This window comes from Micromesistius poutassou, assembly GCF_964030765.1.
Source record: "Micromesistius poutassou genome assembly, chromosome: 3".
Taxonomy (NCBI): domain Eukaryota; kingdom Metazoa; phylum Chordata; class Actinopteri; order Gadiformes; family Gadidae; genus Micromesistius; species Micromesistius poutassou.
This window is the reverse complement of record NC_140273.1, coordinates 19,295,405-19,305,518: the sequence shown is the minus strand read 5'-3', so window position 1 is coordinate 19,305,518 and position 10,114 is coordinate 19,295,405. Positions and strand designations below refer to the sequence as shown.

Below are 10,114 nucleotides of genomic sequence, written 5' to 3'. Positions count from 1 at the left end.
TTGTTGGGCCTGCAGTTGTTCTTTGTACTGCAGTTGTAGTGAGTCCTGCTGTAGCAGTTGTGGATAGTGCTGTAGTAGTTGTGTGTATTGCATTTGTTGTTATTGGTCCTGCAGTTGTCTGTCCTTCTGTTGTGGCTGTGGGTCCTACAGTTGTTGTTGTTGGTCCTGCAATTGTTGTTGTTGCTACAGCAAATGTTGTTGTTGGGGCAGCAGTTGTTGGTGTTAGTTCAGCAGTTGTTTTTGTTGATGCAGCAGTTGTGGTTGTTGGTGCAGCAGTTGTTGTCGTTGGTGCAGCAGTTGTTGTCGTTGGTGCAGCAGTTGTTTTCGTTGGTCCAGCAGTTGTTGTTGGTTTAGCAGTTGGTGCATCAGTTGTTGTCATTGGTGCAGCAGTTGTGGTTGTTGGTTCAGGAGTAGTTGTGGAGGGTGCAGCAGTTGTTGTCGTTGGTTCAACAGTTGTCGTGGGGACTGCAAATGTTGTGGTGGGTCCAGCAGTTGTGGTGGTTGGTTCTGCATTTGTCGTTGTTGCTTCAGCAATTGTTGTCGTTGGTGCAGCTGTTGTCGTTGTTCGAGCAGTTGTCGTCGTTGGTATAGCAGTTGTTGTTGTTGGTGTAGCAGTTGTTGTCGTTAATTCAGCAGTTGTTGTCGTTGGGGCAGCAGTTGTTGTGGTGGGTCCAGAAGTTGTCGTTGTTGGTCCTGAAGTTCTCATTGTTGGTGCAGCAGTTGTCATTGTTGTTGCAGCAGTTGTCGTCGTTGGTGCAGTAGTTGTTGTCATTGGTGCATCAATTGTGGTTGTTGGTCCAGGAGTAGTTGTGGTCGGTGCAGCAGTTGTTGTTGGGGCAGCAGTTGTTGTCGTTGTTCGAGCAGTTGTCGTCGTTGGTATAGCAGTTGTTGTTGTTGGTGTAGCAGTTGTTGTCGTTGGTGCAGCAGTTGTTGATGTTGTGGATCCTACGGTAGTATTTAATAGTCCAGTAGTTGTTGATGGTTCTGCAGCGATTCTTGATGGTTTTGCTGTTGTAGTTGTTGGGCCTGCAGTTGTTTTTTGTACGGCAGTTGTAGTGAGTCCTGCTGTACCAGTTGTGGATCGTGCTGTAGTAGTTGTGGGAATTGCATTTGTTGTTATTGGTCCTGCAGTTGTCTGTCCTTCTGTTGTGGCTTTGGGTCCTACAGTTGTTGTTGTTGGTCCTGCAGTTGTTGTTGTTACTGCAGCAAATGTTGTTGTTGGTGCAGCAGTTGTTGGCGTTAGTTCAGCAGTTGTTGTTGTTGGTCCTGCAATTGTTGTTGTTGATGCAGCAGTTGTCGTTGGTGGTCCAGCAGTTGTTGTCGTTGGTGCAGCAGTTGTTGTCATTGGTGCAGCAATTGTGGTTGTTGGTCCAGGAGTAGTTGTGGTGGGTGCAGCAGTTGTTGTTGGTGCAGCAGTTGTTGTTGTTGGTGCAGCAGTTGTTGTCGTTGGTGCAGCAGTTGTTGTTGTTAATTCAGCAGTTGTTGTCGTTGGGGCAGCAGTTGTTTTGGTGTGTCCAGCAGTTGTTTCTGTTGGTCCTGAAGTTATCGTTGTTGGTGCAGCAATTGTTGTTGTTGGTGCAGCATTTGTTGTCGTTGGTGCAGCAGTTGTTCTTGTTGGTGCAGCAGTTATTTTCATTGGTCCAGCAGTTGTTGTTGGTTTAGCAGTTGTTATCATTGCTGCATCTGTTGTTGTCATTGGTGCAGCAGTTGTTTTCGTTGGTCCAGCAGTTGTTGTCGTTGGTACAGCAGTTGTTGACGTTGGTGCATCAGTTGTTGTCATTGGTACAGCATTTGTGGTTGTTGGTCCCGCAGTAGTTGTGGTGGGTGCAGCAGTTGTCGTTGGTGCAGCAGTTGTTGTCGTTATTTCAGCAGTTGTTGTGGGTATTGCAGATGTTGTGGTGGGTCCAGCAGTTAAAGTGGTTGGCTCTGCATTTGTCGTTGTTGCTGCAGCAGTTGTTGTTGTTGGTGCAGCAATTGTCGTTGTTGATGCAGCAGTTGTTGTTGTTGGTGCAGCAGCTGTCGTTGTTGGTCCAGCAGTTGTTGTCGCTGGTGCAGCAGTTGTTGGCGTTGGTGCAGCAGTTGTTTTCGTTGGTCCAGCAGTTGTTCTTGGTTGAGCAGTTGTCGTCGTTGGTAAAGCAGTTGTTGTCGTTGGTGTAGCAGTTGTTGTCGTCGGTGCAGCAGTTGTTGATGTTGTGGATCCCACGGTAGTAGTTAATAATCCAGTAGTTGTTGTTGGTTCTGCAGCTGTTCTTGATGGTTTTGCTGTTGTAGTTGTTGGGCCTGCAGTTGTTCTTTGTACTGCAATGTACATTGTCATTGTTGTTGCAGCTGTTGTCGTCGTTGGTGCACCAGTTGTCGTTGATCCAGCATTTGTTTTTGTTGGTGCAGCAATTGTTGTTGTTTGTGCAGCAGTTGTTGTCGTTGGTGCAGCAGTTGTTGTCGTTGGTGCAGCAGTTGTTTTCGTTGGTCCAGCAGTTGTTGTTGGTTTAGCAGTTGGTGCATCAGTTGTTGTCATTGGTGCAGCAGTTGTGGTTGTTGGTTCAGGAGTAGTAGTGGTGGGTGCAGCAGTTGTTGTTGCTTCAGCAATTGTTGTCGTTGGTGCAGCTGTTGTCGTTGTTCGAGCAGTTGTCGTCGTTGGTAAAGCAGTTGTTGTTGTTGGTCTAGCAGTTGTCGTTGGTGCAGCAGTTGTTGATGTTGTGGATCCTACGGTAGTAGTTAATAGTCCAGTAGTTGTTGGTTCTGCAGCGATTCTTGGTGGTTTTGCTGTTGTAGTTGTTGGGCCTGCAGTTGTTTTTTGTACTACAGTTGTAGTGAGTCCTGCTGTACCAGTTGTGGATCGTGCTGTAGTAGTTGTGTGTATTGCATTTGTTGTTATTGGTCCTGAAGTTGTCTGTCCTTCTGTTGTGGCTGTGGGTCCTACAGTTGTTGTTGTTGGTCCTACAGTTGTTGTTATTGCTGCATCAAATGTTGTTGTTGTTGGTGCAGCAGTTGTTGGCGTTAGTTCAGCAGTTGTTGTGGGTATTGCAGATGTTGTGGTGGGTCCAGCAGTTAAAGTGGTTGGCTCTGCATTTGTCGTTGTTGCTGCATCAGTTGTTGTTGTTGGTGCAGCAATTGTCGTTGTTGATGCAGCAGTTGTTGTTGTTGGTGCAGCAGCTGTCGTTGTTGGTCCAGCAGTTGTTGTCGCTGGTGCAGCAGTTGTTGTCGTTGGTGCAGCAGTTGTTGTTGGTGCAGCAGTTGTTTTCGTTGGTCCAGCAGTTGTTGTTGGTTGAGCAGTTGTCGTCGTTGGTAAAGCAGTTGTTGTCGTTGGTGTAGCAGTTGTTGTCGTCGGTGCAGCAGTTGTTGATGTTGTGGATCCCACGGTAGTAGTTAATAGTCCAGTAGTTGTTGTTGGTTCTGCAGCTGTTCTTGATGGTTTTGCTGTTGTAGTTGTTGGGCCTGCAGTTGTTCTTTGTACTGCAGTTGTAGTGAGTCCTGCTGTAGAAGTTGTGGATCGTGCTGTAGTAGTTGTGTATATTGCATTTGTTGTTATTGGTCCTGCAGTTGTCTGTCCTTCTGTTGTGGCTGTGGGTCCTACAGTTGTTGTTGTTGGTCCTGCAATTGTTGTTGTTGCTACAGCAAATGTTGTTGTTGGTGCAGCAGTTGTTGGCGTTAGTTCAGCAGTTGTTTTTGTTGGTCCTGCAATTGTTGTTGTTGATGCAGCAGTTGTCGTTGTTGGTCCAGGAGTAGTTGTGATGGGTGCAGCAGTTGTTGTTGGTGCAGCAGTTGTTGTCGTTGGTGCAGCAGTTGTTGTCGTTAATTCAGCAGTTGTTGTCGTTGGGGCAGCAGTTGTTGTGGTGGGTCCAGCAGTTGTCGTTGTTTGTCCTGAAGTTCTCATTGTTGGTGCAGCAGTTGTCATTGTTGTTGCAGCAGTTGTCGTTGATCCAGCAGTTGTTTTCGTTGATGCAGCAATTGTCGTTGTTGGTTCAACAGTTATTGTTGTTGGTCCTAAAGTTTTCGTTGTTGGTGTGGTAGTTGTCGTTGTTACTGCAGGAGTTGTTGTCGTTATTTCAGCATTTGTTGTCGTTGGTGCAGCAGTTGTTGTTGTTGGTGCACCATTTGTTGTCGTTGGTGCAGCAGTTGTTGTCATTGGTCCAGCAGTTGTTGTCGTTGGCTCAGCAGTTGTTGTCGTTGGTGCATCAGTTGTTGTCATTGGTGCACCAGTTGTGGTGGGTGCAGCAGTTGCCGTTGGTGCAGCAGTTGTTGTCGTTGGTGCAGCAGTTGTTGTCGTTGGTGCAACAGTAGTTGTGGGTACTGCAGATGTTGTGGTGGGTCCAGCAATTAAAGTGGTTGGTTTTGCATTTGTCGTTATTGCTGCAGTAGTTGTTGTTGTCGGTGCAGCAGTTGTCGTTGTTGGTCCAGCAGTCGTTGTCGTTGGTGCAGCAGTTGTTGTCGTTGGTGCAGCAGTTGTTGTCGTTGGTGCAGCAGTTGTTGTGGGTGCTGTAGATGTTGTGGTGGGTCCAGCAGTTGTTGTTGTTGGTCCTGAAGTTATCGTTGTTGGTGCAGCAGTTGTTGTTGTTGGTGCAGCAGTTGTTGTTGATGCAGCAGTTGTCGTTATTGGTCCAGCAGCAGTTGTTGTTGTTGGTGCAGCAGTTGTTGTCGTTGGTGCAGCAGTTGTTTTCATTGGTGCAGCAGTTGTTTTCGTTGGTCCAGCAGTTGTTGTTGTTGGTTCAGCAGTTGTTGTCGTTGGTGCATCAGTTGTTGTCATTGGTGCAGCAGTTGTTGTCATTGGTCCAGCAGTTGTTGTCGTTGGTTCAGCAGTTGTTGTCGGTGGTGCATCAGTTGTTGTCGGTGGTGCATCAGTTGTTGTCATTGGTGCACCAGTTGTGGTTTTTGGTCCCGCAGTAGTTGTGGTGGGTGCAGCAGTTGCCGTTGGTACAGCAGTTGTTGTCGTTGGTGCATCAGTTGTTGTCATTGGTGCAGTAGTTGTGGTTGTTGGTTCAGGAGTAGTTTTGGTGGGTGCAGCAGTTGTTGATGGTGCAGCAGTTGTTGTCGTTGGTGCAGCAGTTGTTGTCGTTAATTCAGCAGTTGTTGTCGTTGAGGCAGCAGTTGTTTTGATGGGTCCAGCAGTTGTCGCTGTTGGTCCTGAAGTTTTCATTGTTGTTGCAGCATTTGTCGTCGTTGGTGCAGCAGTTGTCGTTGATCCAGCAATTGTTTTCGTTGGTGCAGCAATTGTTGTTGTTGGTTCAGCAGTTATTGTTGTTGGTCTTAAAGTTTGCGTTCTTGGTGTGGTAGTTGTCGTTGTTACTGTTGCAGTTGTTGTCGTTATTTCAGCATTTGTTGTCGCTGGTGCAGCAGTTGTTGTTGTTGGAGCAGCAGTTGTTGTCCTTGGTGCAGCAGTTGTTGTGGGTGCTGCATATGTTGTGGTGGGTCCAGCATTTGTTTTTGTTGGTACTGAAGTTATCGTTGTTGGTGCAGCAGTTGTTGTCGTTGGTGCATCAGTTGTTGTCATTGGTGCAGTAGTTGTGGTTGTTGGTTCAGGAGTTGTTTTGGTGGGTGCAGCAGTTGTTGATGGTGCAGCAGTTGTTGTCGTTGGTGCAGCAGTTGTTGTCGTTAATTCAGCAGTTGTTGTCGTTGAGGCAGCAGTTGTTTTGATGGGTCCAGCAGTTGTCGCTGTTGGTCCTGAAGTTTTCATTGTTGTTGCAGCATTTGTCGTCGTTGGTGCAGCAGTTGTCGTTGATCCAGCAATTGTTTTCGTTGGTGCAGCAATTGTCGTTGTTGGTTCAGCAGTTATTGTTGTTGGTCTTAAAGTTTGCGTTCTTGGTGTGGTAGTTGTCGTTGTTACTGTAGCAGTTGTTGTCGTTATTTCAGCATTTGTTGTCGCTGGTGCAGCAGTTGTTGTTGTTGGAGCAGCAGTTGTTGTCCTTGGTGCAGCAGTTGTTGTGGGTGCTGCATATGTTGTGGTGGGTCCAGCATTTGTTTTTGTTGGTACTGAAGTTATCGTTGTTGGTGCAGCAGTTGTTGTCGTTGGTGCAGCAGTTGTTGTCGTTGGTGCAACAGTTGTTGTGGGTACTGCAGATGTTGTGGTGGGTCCAGCATTTAAAGTGGTTGGTTTTGCATTTGTCGTTGTTGCTGCAGCAGTCGTTGTTGTCGGTGCAGCAGTTGTCGTTGTTGGACCAGCAGTCGTTGTCGTTGCTGCAGCAGTTGTTGTTGTTGGTGCAGCAGTTGTTCCTAATGCAGCAGTTTTTGTTGTTGGTGCAGCAGTTGTTCTTGGTTCAGCAGTTGTTGTCGTTGGTGCAGCAGTTGTTATCGTTGGTTCAGCAGTTGTTGTCGTTGGTGCAGCAGTTGTTGTGGGTACTGTATTTGTTGTGGTTGGTCCAGCAGTTAAAGTGGTTGGCTCTGCATTTGTCATTGTTGCTGCAGCAGTTGTTGTTGTTGGTGCAGCAGTTGTCGTTGTTGATGCAGCAGTTGTTGTTATTGGTGCAGCAGCTGTCGTTGTTTGTACAGCAGTTGTTGTCGCTGGTGCAGCAGTTGTTGTCGTTGGTGCAGCAGTTGTTGTTGGTGCAGCAGTTGTTTCCGTTGGTCCAGCAGTTGTTGTTGGTTTAGCAGTTGTTGTCGTTGTTGCATCAGTTGTTGTCATCGGTGCAGCAGTTGTGGTTGTTGGTTCAGGAGTAGTTGTGGTGGGTGGAGCAGTTGTTGTTGGTGCAGCAGTTGTGGTGGTTGGTTCTGCATTTGTCGTTGTTGCTTCAGCAATTGTTGTCGTTGGTGTAGCTGTTGTCGTTGGTCGAGCAGTTGCCGTCGTTGGAAAAGCAGCTGTTGTCGTTGGTGTAGCATTTGTTGTCATCGGTGTAGCAGTTGTTGATGTTGTGGATCCCACGGTAGTAGTTAATAGTCCAGTAGTTGTTGTTGGTTCTGCAGCTGTTCTTGATGTTGTAGTTGTTGGGCCTGCAGTTGTTCTTTGTACTGCAGTTGTAATGAGTCCTGCTTTAGAAGTTGTGGATCGTGCTGTAGTAGTTGTGTGTATTGCATTTGTTGTTATTGGTCCTGCAGTTGTCTGTCCTTCTGTTGTGGCTTTGGGTCCTACAGTTTTTGTTGTTGGTCCTGCAATTGTTGTTGTTGCTGCAGCAAATGTTGTTGTAGGGGCAGCAGTTCTTGGGGTTAGTTCAGCAGTTGTTGTCGTTGGTGCAGCAGTTGCGGTTGTTAGTGCAGCAGTTGTCGTTGTTGGTGCAGCAGTTGTGATTGTTGGTGTAGCAGTTGTCAGTGTTGTTGCTGCTGTTGTCGTCGTTGGTGCACCAGTTGTCGTTGATCCAGCATTTGTTTTTGTTGGTGCAGCAATTGTCATTGTTGGTGCATCAGTTGTTGTCGTTGGTGCAGCAGTTGATGTCGTTGGTGCAGCAGTTGTTTTCGTTGGTCCAGCCGTTGTTGTTGGTTCAGCAGTTGTTGTCGTTGGTGCAGCAGTTGTTATCGTTGGTTCAGCAGTTGTTGTCGTTGGTGCAGCAGTTGTTGTGGGTACTGTATTTGTTGTGGTTGGTCCAGCAGTTAAAGTGGTTGGCTCTGCATTTGTCATTGTTGCTGCAGCAGTTGTTGTTGTTGGTGCAGCAGTTGTCGTTGGTGATGCAGCAGTTGTTGTTATTGGTGCAGCAGCTGTCGTTGTTTGTACAGCAGTTGTTGTCGCTGGTGCAGCAGTTTTTGTCGTTGGTGCAGCAGTTGTTGTTGGTGCAGCAGTTGTTTTCGTTGGTCCAGCAGTTGTTGTTGGTTTAGCAGTTGTTGTCGTTGTTGCATCAGTTGTTGTCATCGGTGCAGCAGTTGTGGTTGTTGGTTCAGGAGTAGTTGTGGTGGGTGGAGCAGTTGTTGTTGGTGCAGCAGTTGTGGTGGTTGGTTCTGCATTTGTCGTTGTTGCTTCAGCAATTGTTGTCGTTGGTGTAGCTGTTGTCGTTGGTCGAGCAGTTGTCGTCGTTGGAAAAGCAGCTGTTGTCGTTGGTGTAGCATTTGTTGTCATCGGTGCAGCAGTTGTTGATGTTGTGGATCTCACGGTAGTAGTTAATAGTCCAGTAGTTGTTGTTGGTTCTGCAGCTGTTCTTGATGTTGTAGTTGTTGGGCCTGCAGTTGTTCTTTGTACTGCAGTTGTAATGAGTCCTGCTGTAGAAGTTGTGGATCGTGCTGTAGTAGTTGTGTGTATTGCATTTGTTGTTATTGGTCCTGCAGTTGTCTGTCCTTCTGTTGTGGCTTTGGGTCCTACAGTTTTTGTTGTTGGTCCTGCAATTGTTGTTGTTGCTGCAGCAAATGTTGTTGTAGGGGCAGCAGTTCTTGGGGTTAGTTCAGCAGTTGTTGTCGTTGGTGCAGCAGTTGCGGTTGTTAGTGCAGCAGTTGTCGTTGTTGGTGCAGCAGTTGTGATTGTTGGTGTAGCAGTTGTCAGTGTTGTTGCTGCTGTTGTCGTCGTTGGTGCACCAGTTGTCGTTGATCCAGCATTTGTTTTTGTTGGTGCAGCAATTGTCATTGTTGGTGCATCAGTTGTTGTCGTTGGTGCAGCAGTTGATGTCGTTGGTGCAGCAGTTGTTTTCGTTGGTCCAGCCGTTGTTGTTGGTTTAGCAGTTGTTGTCGTTGGTGCATCAGTTGTTGTCATTGGTGCAGCAGTTGTGGTTGTTGGTTCAGGAGTAGTTGTGGTGGGTGCAGCAGTTGTTGTTGGTGCAGCAGTTGTTGTGGGTGCTGCAGATGTTGTGGTGGGTCCAGCAGTTGTTGTTGTTGGTCCTGAAGTTATCGTTGTTGGTGCAGCAGTTGTTTTTGTTGGTGCAGCAGTTGTTGTTGTTGGTGCAGCATTTGTTGTTGTTGGTGCAGCAGTTGTTGTCATTGGTCCAGCAGTTGTTGTCGTTGGTGCAGCAGTTGTTGTCGTTGGTGCAGCAGTTGTTGTCGTTGGTGCAGCAGTTTTTGTGGGTGCTACAGTTGTCGTTATTGGTCCAGCAGTTGTTGTTGTTGGTGCAGCAGTTGTTGTCGTTGGTGCAGCAGTTGTTGTCATTGGTGCAGCAGTTGTTTTCGTTGGTCCAGCAGTTGTTGTCGTTGGTTCAGCAGTTGTTGTCGTTGGTGCATCAGTTGTTGTCATTGGTGCAGCAGTTCTTGTCATTGGTCCAGCAGTTGTTGTCGTTGGTTCAGCAGTTGTTGTCGGTGGTGCATCAGTTGTTGTCATTGGTGCACCAGTTGTGGCTTTTGGTCCCGCAGTAGTTGTGGTGGGTGCAGCAGTTGCCGTTGGTGCAGCAGTTGTTGTCGTTGGTGCATCAGTTGTTGTCATTGGTGCAGTAGTTGTGGTTGTTGGTTCAGGAGTAGTTGTGGTGGGTGCAGCAGTTGTTGATGGTGCAGTAGTTGTTGTCGTTGGTGCAGCAGTTGTTGTCGTTAATTCAGCAGTTGTTGTCGTTGGGGCAGCAGTTGTTTTGATGGGTCCAGCAGTTGTCGTTGTTGGTCCTGAAGTTCTCATTGTTGGTGCAGCAGTTTTCATTGTTGTTGCAGCAGTTGTCGTCGTTGGTGCAGCAGTTGTCGTTGATCCAGCAATTGTTTTTGTTGGTGCAGCAATTGTCGTTGTTGGTTCAGCAGTTATTGTTGTTGGTCTTAATGTTTTCGTTGTTGGTGTGGTAGTTGTCGTTGTTACTGTAGCAGGTGTTGTCGTTATTTCAGCATTTGTTGTCGTTGGTGCAGCAGTTGTTGTTGTTGGTCCCGCAGTAGTTGTGGTGGGTGCAGCAGTTGTCGTTGGTTCAGCAGTTGTTGTCGTTGGTGCAGCAGTTGTTGTCGTCTGTTCAGCAGTAGTTGTGGTGGGTGCAGCAGTTGTCATTGTTGATGCAGCAGTTGTTGTTGTTGGTGCAGCAGCTGTCGTTGTTGGTCCAGCAGTTGTCGCTGGTGCAGCAGTTGTCGTTGGTGCAGCAGTTGTTGTTGGTACAGCAGTTGTTTTCGTTGGTCCAGCAGTTGTTGTTGGTTTAGCAGTTGTTGGCGTTGGTGCATCAGTTGTTGTCATTGGTGCAGCAGTTGTGGTTGTTGGTTCAGGAGTAGTTGTGGTGGGTGCAGCAGTTGTTGTTGGTACAGCAGTTGTTGTCGTTGGTGCAGCAGTTGTTGTGGTTGGTCCAGCAGTTAAAGTGGTTGGCTCTGCATTTGTCAT

General features: G+C 47.4%; 3 protein-coding genes across 3 annotated transcripts; all 3 read right to left on the bottom strand.

Moving 5' to 3' along the window:
- Positions 1-957: 957 nt before the first annotated feature.
- On the bottom strand, positions 958-1,780 carry LOC311341109 (uncharacterized protein; the record flags this gene model as incomplete). The annotated part of the gene is made up of 2 exons (XM_084466012.1): positions 958-984; positions 1,166-1,780. 2 exons carry the CDS (start codon positions 1,778-1,780, stop codon positions 958-960), a joined length of 642 nt encoding a protein of 213 aa, XP_084322138.1.
- A 935-nt stretch (positions 1,781-2,715) lies between these two features.
- On the bottom strand, positions 2,716-4,951 carry LOC311341108 (uncharacterized protein; the record flags this gene model as incomplete). Its single annotated transcript, XM_084466011.1, has 2 exons — positions 2,716-2,750; positions 4,093-4,951. The coding sequence occupies 2 exons, from the start codon at positions 4,949-4,951 to the stop codon at positions 2,716-2,718; spliced, it is 894 nt and encodes a 297-aa protein (XP_084322137.1).
- A 4,202-nt stretch (positions 4,952-9,153) lies between these two features.
- Positions 9,154-10,114, bottom strand: LOC311341106 (uncharacterized protein; the record flags this gene model as incomplete). Its single annotated transcript, XM_084466010.1, has 2 exons — positions 9,154-9,174; positions 9,473-10,114. The coding sequence occupies 2 exons, from the start codon at positions 10,112-10,114 to the stop codon at positions 9,154-9,156; spliced, it is 663 nt and encodes a 220-aa protein (XP_084322136.1).